Consider the following 27468-nt stretch of genomic DNA (forward strand, 5'->3'; position numbering starts at 1 on the left):
GCAACCCCCTGGATCAGTACCATCCCTGTCACTCCTGGCTAGACCCCCAACCTGCTCTACCTTCCCCTGGGGAGTACACAGGCGCTTGTTAGCAGTCAGCATGGTCTGACGCGGGAGAGGCCAGTGCCAGCACAGGAGAGGGCCCAAGAGGCCAAGAACCTACTTCCAACATGAACTGTCACCAGAATTCTTAGACTTGGTAGTTCTGCTTCTGGAATTGGTGGGCACGGTTGTCTGGGACCCCTCCACTCAACAGGACAAGGTCTGCACAGCATATTTTTCGAGCAGCCACCTGAAGGCATCAGAGAGCATTTGGCCCAGGGAAAGGTCCCCAGGGAATGGTCGAGGACCTGGACCTAGGGGGAGGAAACCCTGAAAGGGGGGCAGTTCCTCTGGGAACTGCAACTGGAAAGCTGGGCATCGCTCTACCAGGCTCACAGGTCTGGGGTTCTCGCAGTGAGGGGCCACCTCTAGGTATAAGGATGAAGTGGAAATGGGCCTGCCTCACAGAAAGAAGCCGAGCTTTACATTATTCAATCTTCAGTGAGGTTAAGATCTGGAATCACCAGTGCTTGAAGCAAATCCCCGCTAGGAGAACCCCAGCCAAAGCCCTGTCTCAATGGGTTTTCACTTACGATGTCAGGTACTAAAATGAAAAACATGCCCAGAGAAGACATGAGGTGACCAGTATCTAAGAGAAAAAACAGACAACAGAAACAGAGGCGACCATATCACAGAGTTATCTGTCACTAATTTCAAAATAACTTTGGTCAATATGTTCAAAAATTAAAAGGCAAAACAGACTTTGGAGAAAGAACTAGAAGCTATTAAAGGAACCAAATGAAGTCCTGATGGACACTGTAACGTGAATGCTCCTTGAAAACATTACGCTGAGTACAGTAAGCCAGTCACAAAAGGAAAATACCGTATCATGGACTGAACTGTGTCCCCCCCAAATATCTGTCAACTTGGCTAGGTCATGATTCTCAGAATTGGATGACTGTCTACCATTCTGTCATCTGATATGATTTCCCTATGGGTTGTAAATCCTGACTATGACATAGTAAGATGGATTAATGGCAGTTGTATTGATGAGATCTACAAGATTAGGTAGTGTCTTAAGCCAATCTCTAGACATAGAAAAGCGAGCAGAGAGACATGGGGACATTATATCGCCAAGCTGCACCAGGAGCAGAGTGCGTCCTTTGGACCTGAGGTTCCTGTGCTGAGATACTCCCAGACCAAGGGAAGACTGATGCATCACAAGGACCCTCCTCCAGAGACGACAGAGAAAGCCTTCCCCTGGAGCCGGCACCCTGAATTTGGACTTCTAGCCTACTGCACTGTGAGAGAATAAGCTTCTCTTTGTCCAAGCCATCCACTTATTTTTGTTATAGCAGCACGAGATGACTAAGAATTTGGTAGCAAGAAAGTGGGGTGCTGCTTTAAGAGATACCTAAAATGTGGAAGCGGTTTTGAAACTGGATAGAGGTGCAGCAGTGGCAGAGGATCAGCAGCAGCAGAGAAGCAGCAGCAGCAGAACCAGGAGACCAGTGCCAGACAGGGCTGGAGCCGACCCACGACCCAGGAATGAGAGAGCTGAGTGCTTGTGTGCAGGAGGCTTCCGGGCAGAGGGGGGTGCCTCTGGGCACTTATCGGTGGACCTACAGAGCTTTGGAACACTCGCCCCAGCAGGGCAGATGCAGGTGGTGAGGCCTGAGGGCCGAGAGTCCACAGGAAGCAGAAGCTGAAGAGACAAGGAACACAAGAAGCCAAGCTGCCTCAGTCTCAAAAGGTATGGCCATGACCTCAAGGGTTTCAAAGGGTGGAGCCATGGCCTCTGGTGTTTCTAAGGGTGGAGTCACCACACAGATGGACTAGGAGAATGGTGCGCCTAAAGCCAAGGGAGCAGAACTGCTGTACCAGTGGGCCTGGAAGGCAGAGCTGAAGCCCAGGGCCGAGGGGCCTCCACTCAGAATCTGGAGACTGTGGCCAATACCTGGAGTCTGGAGGGCAGGGCTATTGTGTAATGGTCTCAGAGAACAGAGGATTATCTCCAAGCCTTGAGGGCTAATGTGTTCTGCCCACTCGCTTGGTGCCTGTTACGCCTTCTTTCCCTCAGTTTCTCCCATTTGTAATGGAAATGTCTAGCTTGTGCCTCTTCTGTCATTGTACTTTGGAAGCAGATAACTTGTATTCCAGATTTCACAGATGAGGAGGAATTTTTTGGATTTTGGACTTGGAGTTGATTTAAGACACTTGCTATGATATGATGGGGAGAATGTGTTTTACATGTGGTAACGACATGAATTTTGGGGGGCCAAAGGATGGAATGTCATAGATTGAATTGTGTCCCCCCAAAATATCTGTCAACTTGACTAGATCATGATTCCCAGTATTGTATGATTGTCTACTATTTTGTTATCTGATGTGATTTCCCTATGGGTTGTAAATCCTGTGATTGTGATGTAATAAGATGGATTAGTGGCAGTATATATTGATGAGATCTGTAAGATTAGGCAGTGTCTTGGGCCAATCTCTTTTGAGGTATAAAAGAGAGAAGTGAGCAGAGAGACATGGGGACCACATACCACCAAGAAAGCAGCACCGGGAGCAGAGTGTGTCCTTTGGACCTGAGGTTCCTGCGCTGAGATGCTCCCAGACCAAGGGAAGACTGAGGACAAGGACCTTCCTCCAGAGCTGACAAAGACAAGAAAGCCTTCCCCTGGAGCTGGCACCCTAAATTTGGACTTCTAGCCTACTGGACTGTGAGAGAATAAACTTCCCTTTGTTAAAGACACCTACTTGTGGTATTTCTGTTATAGCAGCCCTAGATGACCAAGATACTGTGTGATTTCACTTATATGAGATAAGCAAACGTATAGAAAATATAAAGATTATGAATGGTTACCAGGAGTGGGAGGGAGGAGTACGGGAGTTTTTGCTTAGGGGGCATAGAGTTTATGTTAATGGTGGTGGGACAACTCAGAAAAGGATAGTGATAACAGTTGCACAAGGTGAAGACGACAATCAGTGTCACTGGATTTTACACACAAATTGTTGAAATGGCAAATGTTTTGGTGTGTATATACTCACCAGAGTGTAAAAAAAAGCCTTGAAAAGTTCAAGAAAGTTTTAACTGTGTACAAGAAAGAAACCTAAAAATCTCTAAAGAAAGACAGCAAAATCCTGATTCTCAACAATGTAGTATCTACAATGTACAGCTTGCAATAAAAAATTATTAGACAACAAAAACAGGAAAAAGGGACCTAGGAAAAATGTTTGAAAAAGAAACAGACCCAGAAATGAAACAGGTATTGGAATTAGCATATAAGAATTAAAAAGTTATTATAAATATGTTTCAAGATTTAAGGCATAGATGATTGAGGCACATGGGCAATTTCTACAAAGAATGAAAACTACAAAACTGAATGGAAATTATAGATTGGAGAAACACAATTATCTACAATGAAAAATTCGTTAGATGGGCTTAAGGGCACATATTAAACACAAGAAAGAAAGAAACTGTCAACATTAATACAGGACAATAGAAATCAAACTAAATTGCAGAGAAAAAAGATCAGAAAAAAACAGAGTCTCAGTGACCTAAGGGACAATATCAAAATCCCAGAAGGAGAGGAAGGAGAGATCGTGCAGAAAAATTTTCTTTAGAAATAGTGGCCTAAAATATATTAAGTTGAATGAAAACTATCATCCCAAAGATTTAAGAAGCTCAAGGAGTCCCAAGCAGAATAAACACAAAGAAAAACCACATCATGGTCAAATTGCTGAAACCAAAGATAAAGTCGTAAAGGCAGTCAGGAAAGAAAAAAAGAAGTGACATTATATACAGCTGACAAGGATAAGAATGAACACTGACATTTAATCAGAAATACAAGCCAGAAGACAGTGGAATGATACCTTTTAAGTGCAGAAAGTAAAAAGATGTCAACCTAGAGTTCTACATCCAGAGAAAACACCCTTAAAAAAATGAAGGCAAAATAAAGACACCTTAAGATGCACAAAAGCTGAGGGGATCTGTCAGCTGCAATCCTGGATTACAAGGATATTAAGTTCTTCAGCATGTAGGGAAATGGTACCACATGGAAACTCGGATCTACATGGAAAGTGTGAAAAATATGAGAAATGGTAAATGTACAAGGTTTTTCTGTTTCTTAATTTCTTTAAAACGCAAGTGAGAGTAACATCATGAAAGACAGCAGAGCCAGAAGCTCCAGGAACTGGCGCGTCCATCTAAACAACTAATACACTGGCAGGAACTACACGAATCAACTGTTTTGGAACTCTAGACATGTCTAGGGGAGAGCCTGATGAAGGGGCTGGTGAATGGCAGTGAATTCTGGTATTTCAACATTATCCCCAGCCCCATGGCAGGCAGCTCTGGGGATTACTGCCTGCATTCATGGTGCCCAGTGCAGCTTGCTGGTAGCAAGGCAGGTAATAAGGGCCTGGTCCTCAATCAGGGTTGTGTGTTTTGATTGCCGAGGGGCCAGCACAGAGGGCGGCTACTATTTCAACCTCCGTGAGCTGACACAGCTTCCCTGCTTTTCCCCCCCTTTCCTTCTTTGGGAGTCAGACATTTAAGGAAATCTTTATCAAGTCATTGGCTGACCACAGAGATAACAGAACATAAACTTCAGTGACCACACACAACAAGGAATACACACTTTAGAAAAACAGGAAAAGTCACAGACAGTTCTAGCCCTCAACAAGCAAAAGGCAGCAAACCCTGAGTAGGAGACTTAGACTTCCAGAGTTACCACAAAATAACTCAGAATGTCTAGTTCTCGACAAAAAATTACAAGACATAAAAAAAACCCATAGAAGTATGGTCCTTTCATAGGGGAAAAAATGAACAGAAGCCATCCCTGAGAAAGCTAAGACATTGGAGTTATTAGTCAAAGACGCTAAGTCATCTGTCATAAACATGTTCAAAGAACTAAGGGAAACATGGAAAAAGAACTAAAGGAAATCAGGAAAAACCTGTCTGGACAATATGACAATACAGGCAGTCCCCAGGTTACGAAAGTCCAACTTACAGACAACTCATACTTGCCCTTGAATGTTATGTAAATTTGTCCTCACTTTGAAAAGACTGAACCAACCCCTACTCATGACAAATTCCAATCACCTTCACTTGCTGCACGTGGAGCTTTTAAAGCACTGAAAAGGCTTCAAGCCTTTTATTGCACTAAAGGAAGGCTAAATAAGAACCACATGCATCTGTTCTGGCTCACCTACAAATTCGACTTAAAGACACAGTTAGGAAAGGATCTCGTTCATAACCCTGTATCAATAAAAAGAATTTATAGAAAAACTGAAATGATAAACTCACTAGAAGGGTTTTTCTTCTAGTGATTAGAACAGGAAGAAAAAAAACTGCAAACCTAAAGACAATCATCAAAATTATCCCACCTGAAGAGCAGAAAAATAATGAGAAATGAACAGATTCACCATCAGGCATAATAACATACATACATTATACGAGTCCCAGAAAGAAGAAAGGGGCAGAAAAAATATCCGAAGAAACAATGGCCAAAAACTTACTGGACTTAGAGACCATCTCGAGAGTAGATCTGACACACTGAACACTTGACTGAAGACCAGAAGAATTGTGGGATGACATCAAGGACATCCATACATGGAGAAAGTAAAAGATCATTAAAAAGACAGGAAGGGAAAAAACCAAAATGGACATCAGAAGAGACTCTGAAACTCGCTCTTAAGTGCAGAACAGCTAAAGTGAGTGGGAGAAACGACAAAGTAAAACAGCTAAACAGAAGATTTCAAAGGGTGGCTCAAGAAGGCAAGATAGAGTATGACGATGAAATGTGCAAAGACCTGGAGTTAGAAGACCAAAAGAGAAGAACACAGTTTGCATTTCTTAAGCTGAAAGAACAAGAAAGAATTCAAGCTTCGAGTTGCAATAATGAAGGAGTCTATGGACAAAAAATTGAGTGATGTAGGAACCATCAGAAGATGGTGGTGGTGGCTGAGCAACATGATGAACATATACAAGGCCACCAAACTGTACATTTGAAGACTGTTGAAGTGGAAAATGTTGTGTTATCTATATATTTACCACAATTAAAAAATCAATCAAAGGTGAAGGACCATAGACTTGGGACACCTACGTCATTTGGCCCAACATAGTTCATAAAGTTCTGCATCCTACTTTGGTGAGTAGCATCTGGGGTATTGAGGCTTGCGAGCAGCCATCTAAGATACAACTATTGGTCTCTTACTGTTCGGAGCAAAGCAGAGTGAAGAAAACCAAAGACTCAAGGGAACAATTAGTCCAAAGGACTAATGGATCACATGAATAACAGACTATACGACCTCGAGACCGGAAGAACAAGATGATGCCCAGCTACACTACCAACTGCTCTGACAAGGATTACAACAGAGGGTCCCGGACAGAGCAGGAGAAAACTTGCAGAACAAAAAATCAAATTCACAAAAAAGACCAGACGTACTGGTCTGACAGAGACTGCAGGAACCCCCCAAAACTACAGCCCTAAGACACCCTTCTGAACTGGAACTGAAGCCGTTCCTGGAGACGATCTTTCAGCCAAACTATAGACAAGCCCATAAAATAAACAGTAACACTCGAGAGGAACGTGCTCCCTAGAACAATCATACAAGACCAAAAGGACAATATTTGCCCAAAAGCAAAGATGAGAAGGCAGGAAGGTGTAGAAAATCAGGACAAAAGGAAACAGGGAACCTAGGGTGAAAATGGGGAGAATGCTGACACACTGTGGCGAAAGAAACCAATGTCATGGAATGCTTTATGTACAAACTACTGAATGGGAAACTAATTTGTTCTGTAAACTTTCACCTAATGCACACACAAACAAAAAAAGCTAAAAGAGAAGAACGCAGTTTGTATTTCTTAAGCTGAAAGAACAAGAAAAAATTCAAGCTTCGAGTTGCAATACTGAAGGAGTCAAAAAAAAAAAAAACACCCAGAAGTGAGGGGGGAAAAAGATGGAAGGAATACACAGAGTTACTGTACCAAAAAGAATTGGTTTACGTTCATCCATTTCAGGAGGTAGCATATGATCAACAATCACTGGTACTGAGGGAAGAAGGTCAAGCTGCACTGAAGGCACTGGTGAAAAACAAGGCTCCGGGAATGGATGGAATACCAGTTGAGATGTTTCAGCAAACACATGCAACACTGGAAAAGCTCACTTGTCTATATCAAGCAATCTGGAAGACAGTTACCTGGCCACCCTACTGGAAGAGACCCATATTTGTGCCCATTCCAAAGAAAAGCAATCAAATGAAATGTAGAAATTATTGAATATCATTAATATCACATGCTAGAAAAATTTTGCTCAAGATAATTCCAAAACAACTACAGCTGTAGATTGACAGGGAACTTCTAGAAGTTCAAGAAGGGAAGAGGACATGGAACAAGGGATATCACTGCTGATGTTTGATTGATCTTGGCCCAAAGCAGAGAATACCAGAAAGGTATTTACCTGTGTTTTATCGACTACATGAAGGCATTCAATTGTGTGGATCAAATTATGGATACCATTATGAAGAACAGGAATTCCAGAATACCTAATTGTGCTCATGCAGAACCTGTACACAGACCAAGAGCCAGTCATTCTAACAGAACAGGGGAATACTGCATGGTTCCAACTTGGAAAAGGTGCACAATAGGGTTGTATCCTTTTACTTACTTATTCAATTTGTATGTTGAACAAGTAATCCAAGAAGTTGGACTGTATGAAGAACACAGCATCAGGACTGGAGAAAAACTCATTAACAACCTTCAATATGCAAATGGCACAACCCTGCTTGCCAAAAGTGAAGACAACTTGAAGCACTTACTGATAAAGGTCAAAGACTACAGCCTTCATTATGGGTTACACCTGCACATAAAGAAAACAAAAATCCTCACAACAGGACTGATAAACAACATCATGATAAACGGAGAAGAAACTGAAGTTGTCAACAATTCCATTCTACTTGAATCAACAATCAACGCCCATGGAAGCAGCAGTCAAGAAATCAAAAGACATACTGCATTGGGCAAATCTGCTGCAAAAAACCTCTTTGAAGTGTTACAAAGCAAAGATGTCACTTTAAGGACTAAGGTGTGTCTGACCCAAGTCATAGGAGTTTTCAGTCGCCTCATATACATGCAAAAGCTGGACAATGAATAAAGAAGAAGAACTGATGCCTTTGAATTCCGGTGTTTGCGAAGAATACTGAATACACCATGGACTGCCAGAAGAACAAACAAATCTGTCTCGGAAGAAGTACAGCCAGAATGCTCATTAGAAGGAAGGATAGGAAGACTTCATCTCACATACTTTGAACATGTTATCAAGAGGGACCAGTCCCTGGAGAAGGACACTTGGTCAAGTGGAGAGTCATCTAAAGAGAAGAAGAACCTCAATGAGATGAACTGACACAGTGGCTGCAACCATGGGCTCAAGCATAACAATGATTGTGAGGATGGTGCAGGACCGAGCAGTGTTTCATTTGTTGTACATACAGGGTGACTATGGGTCAGAACCGACTTGATGGCACCTAATAACAACATAACTGCCAAACTACATCATTACATAACTGCCAAACCACTGAGAATCATAGCCCAGCCAAGGTGATACATAACCTTAACCAGCACAGTCTACCCCTTGTGAACTTGGCACCTGTACAAATCTCCTTAAGCCATACACAATCTCTAAAGACAATTAGAAATTATACTTGTGTCTAACATGATACAACTAACATACGTACAACTGAAAATGCACTGGCCCCTTTTACATCTTATATTTTATAAGTGAAGGAACCAAATATATTTGATGCCCACATACCAGGAAGGAACACTCATAACAATCACAATCTTCCTTTCTGCAACTGGTCATGTGGTCATAACTGGTATTTAGAACTACCGTCTTCCACCATCCATTCGGTATTCCCTTTGCCCTCAGCAAGCACCTCAGCTGGTCATGATTCTTTGCCTTGTGGGGTGACCCAAACCTTCATTCTCAAAGTGTCTGGGCCATAACGAGTCATGTTGTAATTGAGTTACTGCAGTTTTCCATTGACTTTCATCACAGGGCATGGTAGTACTAAGAGACGTCCTAAGGGGATCTCCTGCATTCCAGAAATACTTTTCTTTACTTCCATTATGTATTATCAATCCAATTTCGCCTTGGTAATCAGAATCAATCACACAAGCCAATACAGTAATTCCCTTCTTTGCCTGCTGATCCATGAGGAGCCCAAAGTGGCTGGGTGGCATTCTTCACTTCCAGTTCACTGAAATCATTATGTTTCCTTATGGGAGCATTCCTTCCTTTAGAACTAACACCTCTAGACCTACAGAGCAAGGGTCATGGGGATAGGAAGCAAGAATTTTGCGAATGGGTCACTAGGGGTAGTGGTGAGTGGTGCCACTCCCATTTCCACCCCTTGCTTTCTGGACTCATGAATCCTGGCTATGGGAGATACAGCACCATATATTAGATGCTGCTTTAGAGCATATACAGCCTCCTGGAGAACACTGCTGCAACCCTGCTAAGTACTGCCATCTAGCTGGTGCCGTAATTGTGTCTTTAGAAGGCCATTCCAATCATTCTATCAAGCCAGCTGCTTCAAGATGATGGGAAACATGGTAAGACCAGTGAATTCCATAGGCATGGGCCCAGTGCTGCACTTCATTTGCTGTGAAGTGAGTCCCTTGATCTGAGGCAATGCTGTGTGGGATACCATGATGTTGGATAAGGCATAGGTCCATGGACGGTGGTTTTGGCAGCATTGCGTGCAGGGAAGGCAAATCCATATCCAGAGTGTCTATTCCAGTAAGGACAAAATGCTGCCCTTTCCCTGATGGAAGTGGTCCAATGTAATCAACTTGCCACCAGGTTGCTGGCTGATCACCTCAAGGAATGGTGCTACACTGGGGACTCAGTGCTGGTCTCTGCTGCTGGCAGACTGGGCACTTAGCAGTGGCTGCGGCCAAGTCAGCCTTGGTGAGTGGAAGTCCATGTTGTTGAGCCCATGCATAACCTCCATCCCTGCCAAGATGGCCATTTTGTTCACAAGCCCATTGGGCAATGACAGGAGTGGCTGGGGAAAGAGGATGACTGGTTTCCATAGAAAGTGTCATCCTATCCACTATCCACTTAATTGTTAAAATCCGCCCCTGCTGAGGTCATGCTTTGGTTAGCATGCACATGAGATACAAATATCTTCACTTCTTTGGCCCACTCAGAGAGGTCTATCCACATACCTCTTCCCTGTACCTTGTTCTCTCCAATTATCCAATCATTTACCTTCCAAGTCCCTGACTGTTGAGCCAAACTATTGGACACAGCCCACGAATCAGTATACAGTTGCACATCTGGCCATTTCTCCTTCCAAGCAAAGTGAACAACCAGGTGCACTGCTTGAAGTTCTGCCCATTGGGAGGATTTCCCTTCACCACTGTCCTTCAAGGAGATCCCAGAAAGGAGCTGTACTGCTGCCACTGTCCACTTTTGAGTGGTGCCTGAATATTGTGCAACCATCTGTAAACCAGGCACGAGTTTTCTCTTCATCAGTTAACTGACCATAAGGAATTCTCCATGAAGCCATAGGTGCAGACTGGGAGAGGGCAGGAAATATCGCAGGAGTGGAGACCATAGGCATTTGGGCCACTTCCTCATGCTACTTACTGTTCGTTCAGGTTCTGCTCAGGCACGATCTCGTGTATATCACTCCATTTAATGATGGAGTGCTGCTGTGCACGTCCAACTTTATGGCTCTGTGGTTCAGACAACATCCAGTTCATGATGGGCAGCTCAGACCTTATGGTGACTTAGTAGCCCATGGTTAAGCATTCAGTCTCTAATAAGGCTCAGTAATAAGCCAAAAGCTATTTCTCAAAAGGATAGTAGTTATCTGCAGAGGATGGCAGGGCTTTGCTCCAAAATCCTAAGGGTCTGTGCTGTGATTCACCAATAGGGGCCTGCCAAAGACTCCAAACAGCATCTCTATCTGCCACTGACACTTCAAGCACCACTGGATCAGTTGGGTCATATGTCCCAAGTGGCAAAGCTGCTTGTACAGCAGCCTGAACCTGTTGCAGAGCCTTTTCTTGGTCTGGGCCCCTCTCAAAGCTAGCAGCTTTTCCAGTCACTTGATAAATAGGCCAGAGTAGAACACCCAAGTGAAGGGTATGTTGCCTCCAAAATCCAAAGAGGCCTACCAGGTGTTGTGCCTCCTTTTTAGTTGTAGGAGAAGCCAGATGCAATAACTTATCCTTCACTTTAGACGGAATACCTCAACATGCCCCACGCTAGAAATTTCACGGAGGTAGAAGGCACCTGAATTTTTGTCAGACTGATTTCCCACTCTCTAGCATGTGAATGTTTTAAGAAAAAGTCCAGAGTCACTGACACTTCTTTCTTACTAGGTCCATCAGCATAATGCCATCAATGTAAAGGACCAGTGTGACATCTTGTGGGAGGGAAAAGTGATCAAGTTCCCGCAGACTAAATTATGACAAAGGGTTGGAGAGTTGATATAGCACTGAGGTAGAACAGTGAAGGTGTACTGCTGGCCTTTCCAGCTGAAGGCAAACTGCTTCTGGTGTTCCTTCAAAACCGGAATCAAGAAAAACGCATTGGGCAGCTCAACAGCTGCATACCAGGTACCAAACCCACTGCCATCAAGTCAATTCCAACTCATAGTGACACCATAGGGTTTTCAAAGTTGTAAATCTATACAGAAGCAGACTGCCACATCTTTCTCCCATGGAGTGGCTGGTGGTTTTGAACTGCTGACCTTTCAGTTAGCAGTCGATTGCTTTAACAACTGCGCCACCAGGGCTCCTTATACCAGGTACGAGGAGATGTATTAATTTGCTCAAGCAATGAAACCACGCCTGGGACAACAGCTGCAACTGGAGTCACCACCTGGTTAAGTTTATGACAATCTACGGTCATTCTCCAAGTTCCATGCTGTTTTTTTGCACAAGACAATGAGGTAAACTGAATGAGAATATGGTGGTAATCACCACCCTGCATCCTTCAAGTCCTTGATGGTGGCAGTAATCTCTGCTGTCCTTCCAGGAATGCGGTATTGCTTTTAGTTTACTATTTTCCTAGGTAGGAGCAGTTCTAATGGCTTCTACTTGGCTTTTCCTACCATAATAGCCCTTACTCCACTTGTCAGGGATCTGATGTGCGGGTTCTGACAGTTCCTGAGGATATGTATTCCAATTATGTATTCTGGAACCAGACAAATCACTATAGGATGGGTCTGGGGACTCACTGGATCCACTGTAAGATGAACCTGAGGTAAGACTCCATTAATAACTTTACTTCTATATATCTGGTGGGCCACAGTGATGTTTTGGGTTTCCTGCAGTTAGTGTCAATTCAGAGCCAATATCCAGTAATCCCCCAAAAAGTCTGATTATTTCCTTTTCCCCAGTGAACAGCCACTATAGTAAAAAGCCATAAATCCTTTGCGGAAGGCTGGGAGAAAGATTAACAGTATTAAGTTTTGGCAGTGTAGTGGGGTCCTTCCTCAAGGGGCCCTGGCTTCCCCTTCATTCAAGGGGTTATAGGTCTATAAACTTGCTCGAGTCTGGTAATTAACTGAGGGACTGTGACTCTCTATTCTTGTGATTCGAGTTAGACTGCTGTTCACTTAACCTAGAATTCTTCCGCCGGTATGGGTTAAGTATATATTTAACAGCTTTTCTATCTATTTTACTAGTAAAAGGGATCTACGGCCTTTTATTAGAGTGACTGTTCATTTGGGAAAAGGAAATAATCCATACAAGCCAGACTACTGATTACTGCTTTGACACTGCTATCCATTATGATAACCACGCCCACCTTGTCTTTGCTGACCGAGTACCGTCACTTGGCCCCTACTACTACAGGGTCCAATCAGCCCAATTGTAGTTAGGTGTCTTAAATCAGTTAGGGCAGTTCCTACCGTCAAACCTGACTTACATAAAATAGCAATCACAGTAGTCATCAAGGATGCTGGGGCTCCCTTCACAAATTTGTTCCTCACAATTGTGGTAAAAGGTATGCCCTCTGGGCACTCCATGTGTGGGTCTGTGGGTCTAACCTAATCAATCCACTCTAACATGCCAATTTCTAACATGGATTCCTTCTTCTACAGTATACCAAGGCAGGTCTGGCACTTCAACTTGATTTGGTGCAGGCCACAGCATAATCTGCGCTTCAGTGAACCAACCAAATAAACTATTAGATCCTTTCCTTACCTCTCCAGCTGAAACACTGAATGAAGAATCTGTGCTTAGTGGGCCCGTATCAATAAACTCAGACTGATCCAACTTTATGTTCCTTGCACCATTATCCCGTACCCTTAATAGCCATGCCCACACATATTCCCCAGGTTTCTGTTTGTACATGTTAGAAAAGTCAAGCAGTTTTTTTGGTGTAGTGTACCTCCTCCTGGGTCACATTTTGTACTTCACCTTTTGGGGCTTGCTGGGACTTAAGTCTAGTTATAGGTCTAGAAGCCAAAATGGGCAGGGAGGATGTGTTCTGAGAACACTTAGGAATGTCTTGTGATGAATGTACCTCAGGCGATGCCCCAGGCAAGGACTCGGACAAAGGCTCTTCAGACACAGCTGGGTTAACTTCATCAGATGGGGGTGGAGGGACTAAGGGTTTTACTGGGGAGGGTAGCTTAGCAGACAAAGATGGAGTAATCTCTTCAGTTGGGAGTGAGAGGCCTTGTTCTGTTGACAGGAGTGATTCAACACAATTTAGAGGCTCAGTGCCCCCAGCTTCCTGATTACCTGCCCATATTTCCCCATCCCAAGTTTCAGGATCCCATTTCTTCCCCATCAGTGCCCTCACTTTAACTTCAGACACCATTTGAAGTTGGCAATTCAACTGACATTGTCATTTAGCCACTCTTACGGTAAGACTCTCGGTCTGGTTTTTAAAAATATCAGCTCTGTTACTACAAGAAATAAGGCTTTCTTTCAGGGCACAAGTGGTAACTTTGAGGTCATTTATGCACTGCCTGAGCTGTGACTCTGAAGCCCTGAGCTCATCTCTCTTTCACCACTTTGTCTAGTGAAAGTAGGGCCGACCAACCAACAAGCTTCTTTATACTTCTTATTCTGACAAAATTGTAGAAAAGTATCAAACATGCGATCACCCAGAGCCTCGCCTCTTATCAATACTTGATCTACTGGTGGTGACATTTTGTATATTTCTATTGCCACCTCATGCCATGGATTAGCAGTGCTCTCTGTACTACTGGAAACAAAGTCACCAACATCTTTAAGACTAACCAGATTTGAGAACCAATTTAGAAAACTCATCCTTACAATTTTGCTTCTCTAGAACCACTCTCAGTACCAAATACCTTACACTGAGTTCTCTAGAGAAGCAAAACCAGTGAAATATGCATATATATAGAGAGAGAGAGAGAAAGAGAGAGACAAAAAGAAATTTATCTCAAGGAAATCGCTCACGCGGTTGTTGAGGCTGGCAAGTTCCAAATCCTTGGGTCAGGCGTCAGGCTGTAGGCTTCTCCTGACTCACGTAGCTGCAGGGGCTGACGAACTCAAGATTGGAATGTCAGACAGTGGGCTGCTGGCTCACAGGCTGTGGAAGCGGACGAATCCAAGACTGGCAGGCAATACGGCAGGCCACTGGCTCAAGACCCAAGAACCGAAGGTCACATGATGATGAGCCAGATGCAGGATGTAGAGCAAGCAAAAGCTAGTGAGCTTTGTCAGACCACCCATACATATTGGATGCAGGCCACACCTCTGAGGAAACTCCCCGTACAACTAATTGGCTGATCACATCAGGTCACATCTTGAAGGTTATTTGCATTATGTCACAAAATGGAACATAACTACATCATTACGTAACTGCCGAAGTACCTCATTACATAACTGCCAAACCAATGAGAGCTATGTCCCAGCCAAGCTGCCACACAACCATAAACATCAAATATAATCAGAATACTCCTTAGAAGTAAGGATGGCAAGACTTCATCTCATGTACTTTGGACGTTATCAGGAGGGTCCAGTCCCTGGAGGACACATCATGCTATGTAAAGTAAAGGGTCAGCAAAAAATAAGAAGACCTCCAATGAGATGGAATGACACAATGGCTGCAAAAAGGGGCTCAAACATAACAACGATTATCAGGATGGCAAAGAACTGGCCAGTGTTTTGTTCTGTTGTACATGGGGTCGCTATGAGTCAGAACTGACTCAATGACACCTAACAACACATTTTAACACAGTTTTTTAAATACCACAGTTTAAAAAAACTATATAGTTGACTATTTAAAACAAAATAATACATATTACATGTTTATGTCATACTTAAAGTACATACGACAGCAACAGCCTAAAGAAGAAGAAAGAGGTAATGGAAGTATATACTGTTGTAAGATTCTTGTGTATGAAATGGTATAACATGAATTCAAGAGTATAATTGTAGTCCTGGCCATCACTAAATAATAAAACAAAGGTATAGCTCAAAGCCAAACAAGGAGGATAAAATGGAGTATTTTAAAAATACTCGAGTATTAAAAAACAAAAGGAAGAAAGAATCAGAAAATGAATGGAACAAATAGAAAACAAATAGCAAGATACTAAACCTAAACCCTACCATATCAGCAATGACATTCTATGTAAATGGATCAAAACTCCAGTAAAAGACACAAGTTGTCAGACTAGATAAAAAGAAAAGAGTATGGGTCACACAAATGGTTTGCGAATGGCTGCTAACCTTAAAGTTGGTGGTTTCAACCCACCCAGCAGCTTCGTGGAAGAAAGGTCTCGCGAACTGCTTCCATAAAAGATTACAACCAAGAAAACCGTATGGAGCAGTTCTACTCTAACACACGGGTAAGCCATGAGTCAAGGAAAGACTTGACAGCGGCTAACAAGAACATACAAAGAAGGCCCAACTACGAGCTGAATACAAGACAATCACCTTAAATATAAAGACAGACTTGTTAAATGTGAAAGTATAGCAAATGATGTCACGCACACACTAATCGCAAGACAATGGAGTGCCACGTTAACATCTCTCTAAGCAGATTCCGAGACAAAAAGTACCACCAGAGATAAAAATCATGATTCCATGCTACCCAAACCCTGAAAGGTGACAGGTGCCTTCAAGCAGACCTCGTGCAGGTTACCTCCTTCACACATTACCTGCGGGCCAGGAATCAACATCCTGCTTTCCACCTGTAATGTCCAAACACACTCCAGGGCCACGGGGCCACCAGGTGAGAATGGCAGGGGGAGGCATGAGGGGCCTGGATGTCCGTCCCAAGCCCCAGGCCCACCACACATCCTGTCCTGAAAGGGCATCAAGCCAGCAAAGGGCCCAGACAAGCAGCCCTCACTTAGGGTGGGTGGGGAAGGAGCCTAGGAGGGAGGTGGGATGTTCCCCTGGGATACTGTCTCCCCTCAAGGCTGACCCCACAGCATGGCCACGCTGCTAAAAGCACTGCCTGAGCCGCTCAGAGCCATATCAAAGAGACACACACGTGACAAACTTTCCAGAGCAGAGAGGGTGTCAGGATACTAGGGGTGTGGGACCAGTGCTCACAGTCACCACGGTCTGCAGACACCCCACCAACGTGGGGCAGGGCCAGGGGGACCACAGCCACCCCAGGCCAGCAGACAATTCACCCTAACTCCCAGGACACACTCACCACGTGCACACACGGACACAATGTACATGCACATATGGACACACGGATACACATGTACACAAATGTGGGAATGTGCACACACATGCTCCACGGAACACACCTCCAGCAGGCGTGAGATGGCGTCAGGCTGCGCCCGGGGGCGGCTGTCATAGCAAGGCCACACCACACGGCGCCTGCTCTGGGGGGCTCCACCGTCGGGCCGCTCCTCCTCGGGGGGTTCAGGGGGGCCCTGTGCCAGTTCCCAGTCATAGGGGGGGCCCTCAGCCAGGGTCTCCTCAGTGTAGAAGTCCCACACCTTCAGGTTGGACACGTTGCTGTAGGGGCGCAGGACCTGGGGCGGGGGTGGGGGGGCAAGCGTTGAGGACGGGTTGGGCAGGGGCCCCCTCATCCCACCCCCGGCCCCGTGCTGACCTCCGTGTCCTCAGGCGCGTACATGTAGTTGTAGAACACAGGGGTCTTCTTGCTCAGCCGGTCCATGTACTCCCACACAGACCTGCAGGCCTGCGGGCCCCTCCGCTCCCCCTTCTCCTCGTACAGCAGGCCTGTGGGGATGCAGCAGTGAGCCTGGCCAGCCCCGCCCCGCCGCCCCAACCCTGCCGTGCAGCCCCCTTACCCAGCTCGATGCGCTCATAGTCTGAGTCAAGCAGGAATGTCCGGAACCGGCGCGACACGTGGTGGTAGCTGAGGAACTTGAGGTAGAACTGGCTGAACTCAAACTCCATGGGGAACTGCAGGTGGACCTGCGGCAGCAGCCCCACACCGTCAGAGGCTGCTGGGTCAGGCCCCCTGCGTACAGCCCCCCCGCGGCCCCCCAGCAGCCTCCCTACTTGGTGTACACAATCCAGGAACTGCAGGAAGATGGGTGTGAAGCCGCTGCTCTGCCCGGCCAGGGTGTGGGCCCCACGGTGGCTGAAGCGATGGCCGAAGGACAGCCACTCCTTCTCCACCAGCAGCCGGAAGCCCTCCAGGGTGCGGTAGAAGGGGTCTGAGAGCAGCTGCACCAGTGACACCACCTGCAGGCCCTGCTCGTGAGGATGGCGCCCCCACGCCCCCTTCGGCCCCCTCGTCCCGCTGCATCCCCCCCATCCCCCCGTGCTCCCACATCTCCCTTGTCCCCCCGTCCTCTGCGCACCTGGGTGGTGATGTCCCAGCCGTCCTCCAGGCTCACCAGGACCGAGGAGCCTGAGTCCAGCAGCTCCACCACCAGCACCGACACCTGCAGCAGCTTGTGGATCTGCGGGGACGGCACAGCCCTGTGACCGCCTCCTTCCAAATCCTGCTCAGTGTGAATCCAGAACCCACTGCTGCCACCGCTCCGCCCGAGACCGCCCTCTCACCACCTCCTACCTCGCCGCCCGCAGCCCCAGCCCAGATCACCCCTCTACCCAGAACCCCCCACAGCCCCTCACACAGACAGTACTGTGCTGGGGCCCCTGCCCAGCTGCCCCGCCTGCACGCCCACCCACCTTTGAGCAGAGCCCAGCTCAGCCTGCGTGGCCCAACAGTTCCAGGCACCTCGCCTGCCAGGGTGGGCACAGCGCTGCATGGCACAGCTGCTCTGGGCCGACCAAGGACCGGCTGTCCCAGCCCACACCTGTCCTTGGGGCCTGCTCTCCAGCAGGCACCGCCAATACCTGCTCCCACCCCCTCGGACAGAGCACAGGGGCTCCACAGAGGCAGAGGCCTCACGGCCCCTGCGTGGGTCACCAAGGCACTGGGCCCAGCAGGCTGTTGCTGACGCCACACCCAGGTCTGCCCAGCCTGGCCTGCCCCCGACCTGCCTGCACCTTCCCGCTCCACAATCCCAGTGGCCCCACCACGGGTCGGATGGGGTCGTCAGAGGGTGCAGCCTCCTCCCATCCTGGGGGCCAAGCTGTCAAAGAAGCAAACCAAACCACCCCGCTCCCCCCGTCTGGGGTCCCTCGCTGCCCCTCTTCCCTCCGGGTCCCCCTGCACCCCGAAGGCCACAAGGAGACCTGGCTCAGCCACTCCGAGTCCTCCAGTGAGCGCAGGTAGGAGGCTGGGCCAAGTTCGGCAGCGGGGCAGCCTGGGACGCAGGCCTTCAACAGCTTCTTGAAGCTTGCCTTCACCTGCCGCACCTCAAACACCTCGATGGGCACCAGCTCCCATTGCTGCAGAGGGTCCGGCCGCACACCCTGGGGGGGTCGCGTGAGAAGGTGGGGCCCTGCTTACCGACGCCTTGCCCTACAACCTGCCCCATGTCCCAGGGTCTACCACCCCCACGTCTACCCCCCAACCCGCGCCCCAGGGCCCATCCCTCCATGCCTAACCCCCAACCCATGCCCCAGGGCCCACACCTCCATGCTCACTCCCCAGTCCATGCCCCGGGGCCCACCCCCAACCCACACCCCAGGCCCACCCCCAACTCACACCCCAGGCCCACCCACCCATCCTGCGGTCCACCACCCAACCCGTGGCCCACCACCCACGTCCCGCTGCCCGCCACCCACGTCCCGCAGCCCACCACCTGTCTCGCGGCCCGCCACCCCCGTCCCACGGCCCGCCACCCCTGTGCCCGCCCTGCACCATGCGTTACCTTAAGCTGTGCTTTGTCCCCAATGATGTAGAGTGCTGCACGCTGGGGCCGCAGGAAGCCAGGGTCAGGGGGTGCCCCGTTGGGCTGGGGGGTGCCCAGTACGTCTCTCCCTGCTAACCGGGAGCCCACATCCACACTGCCACCGCTGCGTCCACTGGCCCGGATGCTGCCCCACTTCCCTGCGGGATCAGCGACAGGTGAGCGTGGGTAGGGTGCGGACACCACCTACCTGGGGCTGGCTGAGCCCCAGGGAGGGTGGGCAGGGAGGAGAGATGCTGAGACCGAGGAGCAAGGCCGGTGCCTGCATTAGTGAGGGGCGTTAATGCTGGTGGGAGCAGGAAGGCCGGGGCCACTGGGAGAGCGGTGACAGCCCGTCACAGGGGCGGTTAGTGCCAGTGAGCAGAGTGAGGACGTGGTGCCGCGCCGCGAGGGGCGGTTAGTGCCCGGCAACAGGCCTGGCTGCGTGGCCTGGTACGGTACCTCGGGGCGCGGTCCGTCTGGAGACCAAGGCCGCCATGGGGTTGGACAGCGTGGTGACCCTGGCTCGGGGACTGGGCACTGGGGGCAAGCAGAGAGAAGGCTCAGCCCGCCCAGGTGCCCAACCAGGGGTCTGTGGGCCAAGGGGCACAGGGTTGGCTCCCACTACAGACTGCCCTGCCAACCCAGCAGCAGGGATCCGTGCCAAGACCCTCAGGAGTGGGAAGAGGCACTGTCCCAGAGGGTGAGGAGAGCAGGGCTGCACTCTCCATGCTGACCCAACCCATAGCAGCTCCGGCCTCCTCTCTCCTGGTTCAGGGTGCGCACGGCCTCGAGGGAAGCAGCAGGCAGGACTGGCCTGGAGCTTTCAGAAGCCTGGAAGGCCCAAGGGGGGCCTTGGCCATGGACACAGATGGACCACCCACAGCACAGCCCCATCTAGGCACTCTGCCCACTTACAGGGGCCTGGAGCCCCTCCCCTGGCTCGCCAGCCTCCACAGAGGAGCGTGAGGTCAACCCAGGGCAGAGTGGGGGTTCCCACTGCCCACTGCCTGTTACTGTGAGCCAAGCATGAGACCACCCAACGCTAATGACGCTGCTGCAGGTACCTTGTCCTCTTACAGGTAAGGATACTTGTGAAAGGGCAGAGCCTGGACTTGAGCCGACACACACGCTGGCGATACAGGGGATCCAGGTGATGCAGATGGGTATGGAGACAGCTAGTCAAATGCCCAGGGGACACCAAGGGGAAGACAAGCACGGGGCGGGGTGGGGGTGTGTGTCAGGGAGTCAGCGAAGGTCATGGAGGCCCAGGGACATCTACTGACCTCTACCAGTGGGCTGAGGGCGCCTCATCGGGAGTGACCCGAGGTGACCTCTACCACAGGGTCAGGGCACCTCACCGGGAGTGACCCGAGGTGACCTCTACCACAGGGTCAGGACACCTCACCGGGAGTGACCCGAGGTGACCTCTACCACAGGGTCAGGGCACCTCACCGGGAGTGACCCGAGGTGACCTCTACCACAGGGTCAGGGCACCTCACCGGGAGTGACCTGAGGTGACCTCTACCACAGGGTCAGGGCGCCTCAATGGGGGTGACATGAGGTGATGGTGGCATTACTGAGCACTCTGTACCAGGCCAACTGCAGGCTGTGTTTAAACTGCTCATTCCTCAGAAACCCTTGTGGGGTGGGGGCTGTCACTGCGTACCACAAACAGGGACAACGGCTTGCTGGGGTGGGCCAGCCAGAGTCAGGACACAGTGCGTCCCAGGTGTGGCTCTCAGCCTGGTGCTCACAGACACAAGACATCTAAACACAGGCGTTGAGAACCAGCTGGGCAGGAGGCCCTGGCTCAGAGGACCCACGTGGCTGGGACACAAACTCAGGGCCCGTGTGCTGGAGTGGGAGGAGTGGGAGGCCACACCCAGACCTTGAGGAGCCCCTGCCTGGGGGACAGCTGCAAGAGGGGACGGGACGGTGGGAGACTGTGGAGGGGAGACAAGACAATGGAGACTTGGAGAGGAGCCTGGCTTTCATGCGCAGCAGGGTGGGAGGAGGAAGGGGGAGGAAGAAGGGGGAGGAGAAGGGAAGAGGAGGAGAGGAGAAACGGGAATGAGAAGGAGGAGAGGGGAGAAGAAAAGGCGGGGGGAGGACAAGAAGGGAAGGGGGGGAGGGGAGGGGAGAAGGGAGGCGAGCTGCAGGCAGATGCTGCCCTCTGTATCACCCACCCCTCCTCCCTACAGACCTCCAAGCAGTCCTTGGCCATTAGGCCGCATCTCCCATCTGAAACCTTGCCCTCCACTGAGCTGGCTCTGCCCGTCGCCCCTGTGGACCTGACCCCATGCCCACATGCAGTGCCACCCCACACGGTGGGCATGCAAAAGCACCACTCAGCATTTCCTGAGCACCGACGATGTGTCCGGGCCCAGGCCTGCCCTGCACAGGAGGGGCCCCAGCACTGGCAACCCTGGGCAGAGACCCTGGGCGGCAAGACCCCTCGGTGCAAAGGCACCTGCATAAGGTGCTGTGCAGCCACCAGGGCCAAGACAGGTGGGTAGGGCATGGGTGACGGGATCCTCCCTGGCTCAGGTGGCGGAAACAGGCAGTGGGCAGAGGGGCTGCCTACGTCCCCAGAAAGCGTGCTGAGATGGTGCCGAAGAACGCAGAGGCCAGCCCGGGAGCTTGGCTGAGCAAGGGCTGGGGAGGCCCAGGTGGGGCTCAGCACACTTACCTGGCCCTGGGCGGACTTCACATCCCTCTCCCCAGTATCCTGGCCAAGGCTCCTTCTGCCCCTCCTGCCTGGCCCACCCTGCCCCCCACCCCAAGAAGCCCTCACCATGGCTGCCCAGGTGGGCAGAGGAGAAGCCACTGAGGGTGTTGCGCCCCGATGCATCAGCGTAGCGGGGCATGGAGCTGACCACGGCCTGCAGGTACTTCTCCTGCTCCAGGCTGCTCGAGTCCGCCTGGGACTGGCCTGCAGAGGAAAGGGCGGTGGGTGGGGTGCAGGGCCAGCCCAGTGCCCAGCCAGCGCCTCTCTGGAGGGGAGAAAGGGGAAGAGGGGGAGGTGGGAGAGAGAAGAAAGGAAGGGGAGGGGAGAAGGAAAGGGAAGGGACGGGGCGGCAGCAGCGTACCTGGTGATGGCGCGTTCTGGGCCTTGAAAAGGCCGACGACGCCCTTGCCGTGCAGGCCCCCTGAGCGCAGCAGCACGGCCCGGGAGCGTCCGCTGCGCCAGCACACCACGGGGAAGCGGTTCTGGCGGTAGCAGCGAGACACACGCTGCAGGGCATTGTCCTGGATGCTCTGGGGCACGATCAGCAGCCCCGGGTAGCTGCGATGAGGTGCACGTGAGGCAGCGCGCTTGGCCCCACCGTGCACCCCAGTTCAGCGCTGCCCAGGCCAGAGGCACTTCTGGAGACCCCGCCCTCGGGGCCCCCTACCCCGCGGCCTCTGCCTGTGCAACGGCTCACCTGCGACAGATGGCATACATGCGGTTGACCGGGGAGATGCGGAAAGGCTCGGACTTGGCCCGGCTCAGGCTGCTGCTGAGCGTACCCAGGCCCAGGCGCTGGTAGTCACGGCAGCATGCCCGCTCCACCAGGCTGCTCATGGTCATGCGGTCCGAGGGCTTCAGGGCCGACGTGGGGGTCAAGGTGCTGGGCTCAAGCTCGTCCGAAACTGGGGTACAGCACACAGGGTTGGCACTAGGGACCGCCCTGCCCTCCCCAAGGGGTCGGCACCCAGGGACCACCTGGCCCCCTGCCTCACCTGAGATCTCGTCCTCCTGGTCCTCAGCGGGGGGCTGGCTCCGATGCTCCCAGCTCGGGGGGTTGTACTTCTTCCGAGTGACGTACTGCCTCCCAATGGTCTTCTTGGCGTTCTTCACCAGGTTCCGGGACAGGGCCCTGGAGGGAACCAGATAAACACAGCGAGCACGACAGACGCATGCCTGTACACTGGGCCCTGGGGGCGGCCCAGGTGGGACAGGTACCCCTGGGAACTGGGCCCGTACCTGAGGGAAGGCCCCTTGTCCTTGGTGGCCCGGGCTGGCCGGCCAGGCGTGTGGGCAGTGCCCCCAGTGAAGGCGAAGGTGCCCCTGATGTCTGGGGGATAACGCAGCTTGTGCAGCTGCTTACGGAAGAGCTCGGCGCTGTCAGACCCCACCTCCTCGTCGAACGCCATCTTCAGCAGCTGGGCCAGACAAGGATGCCCTCAGCGGATGGGAGGTCCAGCCCGAGGCCCCGCCGGCCAGTCAGGCCCCTCCTCAGCCAGCCAGTCAGGCCACGCAGGCAGGTGAGCTGTGAGGAGGCCCCTAGGCCCCATGACTGGGTGGCCCAGAATGGGCATACATCCTTGGAAAGGGGCGTGTGCACACCAAACGAGAGCCCCAGGCCCACTCTGGTGTCTCGGGGGACTGGCCTTGTGCCCCCTCTGAGAGTGCCCCCCAAAGCAGCCCTGAGCAGAGGAAGCACACCTTCCTCTCATCTGACTGGAGCTGGAGGGCAATGAGCACCCCTGCAGGAAGGGCGAGGTGTGCAGCTCACACTAACCCACGGACACGGCTAGTAGCTGGCGGCTGGGGCTGCGGTGGCTGGAAGGCCCACACTGAGAGTGGGGGCCCTGCCAAACACCTAGGACCTGGGGCCCAGCAGGATTCCATACAGGAACCCAGAGGTCCCATGGGCCCAGAGGGAGCTGGCCAGGATGGCCCCTCCCTCCTGGCGGCCCCCTCCCCCCCCCACATCCTGCAGCCCCCCCTCACACCCCACAGCCTCCCCACGGCCCCCTTCCCCACCCAAGACCTCTGTGACCCCCCAGGGCCCCCACCTGGAACGTGCATGAGCGCAGCTGCAGCCCGTCCTGCAGGAACTGGTCCACGTGGGTCTGGACACTGATGCGCTTCTCCTTGGTCAGCGCGGCCACCGGGAAGGAGCGTGCCACCACCTGCTCTCCCACTGAGAACAGCCGGCAGTCAGGGGAGAACAGGGAGGGGGGGCTCGGGCAGGGGGCACAGACTCCTAGGGCCCAAGGTGTAGGGGAGCCCATCTCCCACAGGGGCCCTGCAGCCCTGGGGGGTGGGGGCCGCAGAGGCTCACCCAGGGGGTCGGCGGGCATCCCCGTGAAGATGACCCGATACGTGGTGAGGAAGACGGCACCCTCGGCTGGCAGCAGCGCGGGGCCCCCCACGCCACCCCCGGCGCCAGCCTCACGCCCATCAGGGAGCAAGGAGACACGGAGCCCGTCCAGCACACACTCCTCGCCGGGCAGCAGACGCGGCCGCAGCAGTTTGGGCTGCCAGAGGAGGGGAGCGGTCTCAGGGTGCGGTGGGACCCACCCACATGCACGACTCAGAACCCCCCAGCACTCAAGGCCCAGAACCACCTACATTCACGGCCTGGACTCCCCAGCACTCACAGCCCAGACCCACAGGTGCCCGCAGCCTGGATCCCCCAGCAGTCCTGGCCCAGACCCCCGTGTCCCTGTCCCAGATCCCCCAGCACTTCCGGCCTGGGCCCTCAGCCTCCCAACCCAGCCCCCCATGCCCTCAGCCTGGGCCTCCAGACTCCCGGCCCAGCCCCTGCGCCCACGGCCCCCACCTTCTGAATAGGTGGCAGTCTCTTGCTCTCACGGTGCACGGCCTCCAAGGTCTCGATGTGCATCTGGACGATGTCTGGGGGAGAGCAGGTCTCACGCCCGGGGCCACCCACACCTGCCCCACTGGAAGGGAGTTGCATCCCAGACCCCCCATACCTGGCACCATGACATGCAGACCCTTGAGGTGGTCGCTGGTAACCCCACTCTCTGTGCAGACCTTGTCCACGAAGCGGTTGATGAAGCGGACCACGGCCCCGGCCACATCTGAGGTCTCAGCATCCTCAAAGCCACTTTCTGTGTCGTAACTGCCCGCCATGCTGCCCGCCATACTGCCAAGGAGGGCACGTGGGCACAGGCCCGAGGCCAGACGCCCCAGGCCAGGAAGCCCCCACCCCAAGGCCAGAATCCTACCCCCCTAGATGCTGGGAACCACCTGGTCAGAATCCAACCCCTCAACGCAAGGACTCTACCGGAAGCTGGGACCCCCGTCATGAGGCGAGGACACTCAGACCTCCCCCTACACTGAGACCCCGAGGCCAGGACACCCTGAAGGCCAGGACAGATGCACCCCCTCGTCCAGGACTCCCCAACATCAGGACCTTCTCACCTTGGCCAGGACACCCTGGAGACCAGGACGCCCTACCTCAGCTGGGACCCCCGACACCGGGGACCGTCCCTCCCTTGGCCAGGATGCCCCCCAGGCTGGGACGGGCGCAGGCCCACCTGTTGGTGACCAGGCTGTTGCTGGCGCTCTCCAGGTCGCCCAGGCCCGCGCGGTCCCGCAGCAGCCGGCTCTTGCTGCTGTCCAGGGGCAGCAGGAGGTAGCTCATGCGGTTGGCGTAGTGGATGGCCTGGCTGAACACGGTGCTCTCCTCCTTCTGCACCAGCTCCTGCTGCTTCTCCCGACTCAGCGTGGGCCACAGGCGCCGCTGCTCGGAGGCCACGTCCAGGGCCGACCGCTCGTCCTCGCACGGGAGCGCCTCCCCCACCTCCTGCGTACAGCACCACGCAATGAGCCCCGCCGGCCCGCCCCACCCTGCCGGCCCCAGCAGCCCGGGCCCGGCTCACCTGAGAGGGGGCGTGGTCCTCGGCAGGCTCCAGGTAGAGGGCCCGGATGTGGGTCTGCACGTCCCCATAGAACATGGCCTCCCAGAACTGCGGCGTGCTCCACACCACGTGCTCCTGCACACAGCTGTACGCAAACTGCGTCACCCCCGGGCTCAGCTTCTGTGGGGCCAGGAGCGAGTCAGCAGTCTGTGGCCAGGTGAGCGGGGACACCATGGGGCAGGAGGGGGCGGTGGGGCCTCCGACACTCACCCGACAGAAGGCAGTGACCAGAGGCAGCAGGGCGGCTGCGATGCCATGCTCGTCCATGGAGGTGCAGTCCTGGGCAGAGGCGGGCCTCGGTGTGAGCCCCCCTGCCAGACAGGCCCCCCAGTCACCGCCACCCACCTACCGGGCCTCCTACCTGCGCCTATCGCCGTAGCTCCCTTAAGGACAAAGGGGTGTCCACACCCACCTGCCCTGACCCCCCTACCCGCCTCCAGTAAGTTTCTCCCCACACCACTGCCACCCACAGACCAGGGCCTCCTCCCTCGTCACTGTCCCCGGCAGTGGGATTCTCTGCACTCCACACCAGGCTCCTCCCGTCACTATTCCCAGAGGAGGGGTCCTCTGCATCCCTACACCGGGCCCCCCACTGTCACTGTCCCCAAAGGAGGGGTCCTCTGCACCCCCACACCAGGCCCCCCACTGTCACTGTCCCCAAAGGAGGGGTCCTCTGCACCCCTACACCGGGCCCCCCACTGTCACTGTCCCCAGAGGAGGGGTCCTCTGCACCCCCACACCGGGCCCCCCACTGTCACTGTCCCCGAAAGAGGGGTCCTCTGCCCTCACACTGGGCCTCTCACCCCATGTAATGTCCCCGACGAGGGGCCCCGGCATCGCGTGGCGCCCTCACCTGCAGGCAGCAGTTCATCATGCGGACGACGAAGTCGAACTGCTGGTGGTCCAGCACGGCCCGGTTCTGCTGCACGTGCGTGTGCAGCTCCTGGGTGAGGCAGCGGCGGGCGGCACGGCCCTTCAGGGCCCTCAGCACGGCCGGCAGCAACTGGGGATACGTCCAGGTCACGTGGGCCGGCCTGCCTGCGGAGCCGGGTCACGGCCCAGCAGGCAGGGGCCCGTGGGGCTGTGAGCGTGAGACGGGTCAGGGCGGGGCGCGCCAGGTGGCAGACACCGAGCATTGTCCAGGTCAGGCAGCCCAAACTCGGCTCCCCTGACCAGTAACAACCGTAAAACTTGCCGTGGGCCCAGCCAAGTCCATGGCCAGGAACCACTGTGTGTACGCACACGCACGCGCGCACGCACACACGCACGCACACACACACACACACACCCCCCCCCACGGGGTCTGTGAGGATGAGACAGCAGGACGTTCACGGCATCAACACTCATGACATGCTGGTCTGCGCAGCACCCGGAGACCTGGGGCAGAGCCCCCACATGACCCCACGCACTCCCCTCCCCCATGCGCTCCCCTCCATACCCCACATGACCCCACGCACTCCCCTCCCCCACGCGCTCCCCTCCATACCCATGACCCCACGCACTCCCCTCCCCCAT

At 52.8% G+C, this 27468-nt stretch overlaps 1 protein-coding gene across 1 annotated transcript in view; it reads right to left on the reverse strand.

Annotated features, from left to right (window-relative positions):
- Window positions 1-27468, reverse strand: part of SBF1 (SET binding factor 1) — a gene marked incomplete at its 5' end in the record, with an annotated part of 35456 nt that overhangs the window by 2376 nt on the left and 5612 nt on the right. Inside the window, 21 exons of the mRNA XM_023734641.1 lie at window positions 16819-17049; window positions 17130-17260; window positions 17332-17458; window positions 17546-17731; window positions 17851-17952; window positions 18695-18874; window positions 19276-19454; window positions 19756-19833; window positions 22091-22228; window positions 22386-22582; window positions 22722-22929; window positions 23020-23156; window positions 23264-23442; window positions 24079-24206; window positions 24348-24543; window positions 24849-24922; window positions 25003-25175; window positions 25570-25838; window positions 25915-26073; window positions 26164-26232; window positions 26807-26956. Coding sequence (XP_023590409.1) covers window positions 16819-17049; window positions 17130-17260; window positions 17332-17458; window positions 17546-17731; window positions 17851-17952; window positions 18695-18874; window positions 19276-19454; window positions 19756-19833; window positions 22091-22228; window positions 22386-22582; window positions 22722-22929; window positions 23020-23156; window positions 23264-23442; window positions 24079-24206; window positions 24348-24543; window positions 24849-24922; window positions 25003-25175; window positions 25570-25838; window positions 25915-26073; window positions 26164-26232; window positions 26807-26956 — 3291 coding nt within the window. The remainder of the gene's footprint in view (window positions 1-16818; window positions 17050-17129; window positions 17261-17331; window positions 17459-17545; window positions 17732-17850; window positions 17953-18694; window positions 18875-19275; window positions 19455-19755; window positions 19834-22090; window positions 22229-22385; window positions 22583-22721; window positions 22930-23019; window positions 23157-23263; window positions 23443-24078; window positions 24207-24347; window positions 24544-24848; window positions 24923-25002; window positions 25176-25569; window positions 25839-25914; window positions 26074-26163; window positions 26233-26806; window positions 26957-27468) is intronic.

The sequence above is a fragment of the Trichechus manatus genome, unplaced genomic scaffold (assembly GCF_000243295.1).
Source record: "Trichechus manatus latirostris isolate Lorelei unplaced genomic scaffold, TriManLat1.0 scaffold00069, whole genome shotgun sequence".
In the NCBI taxonomy this organism is placed as follows: domain Eukaryota; kingdom Metazoa; phylum Chordata; class Mammalia; order Sirenia; family Trichechidae; genus Trichechus; species Trichechus manatus.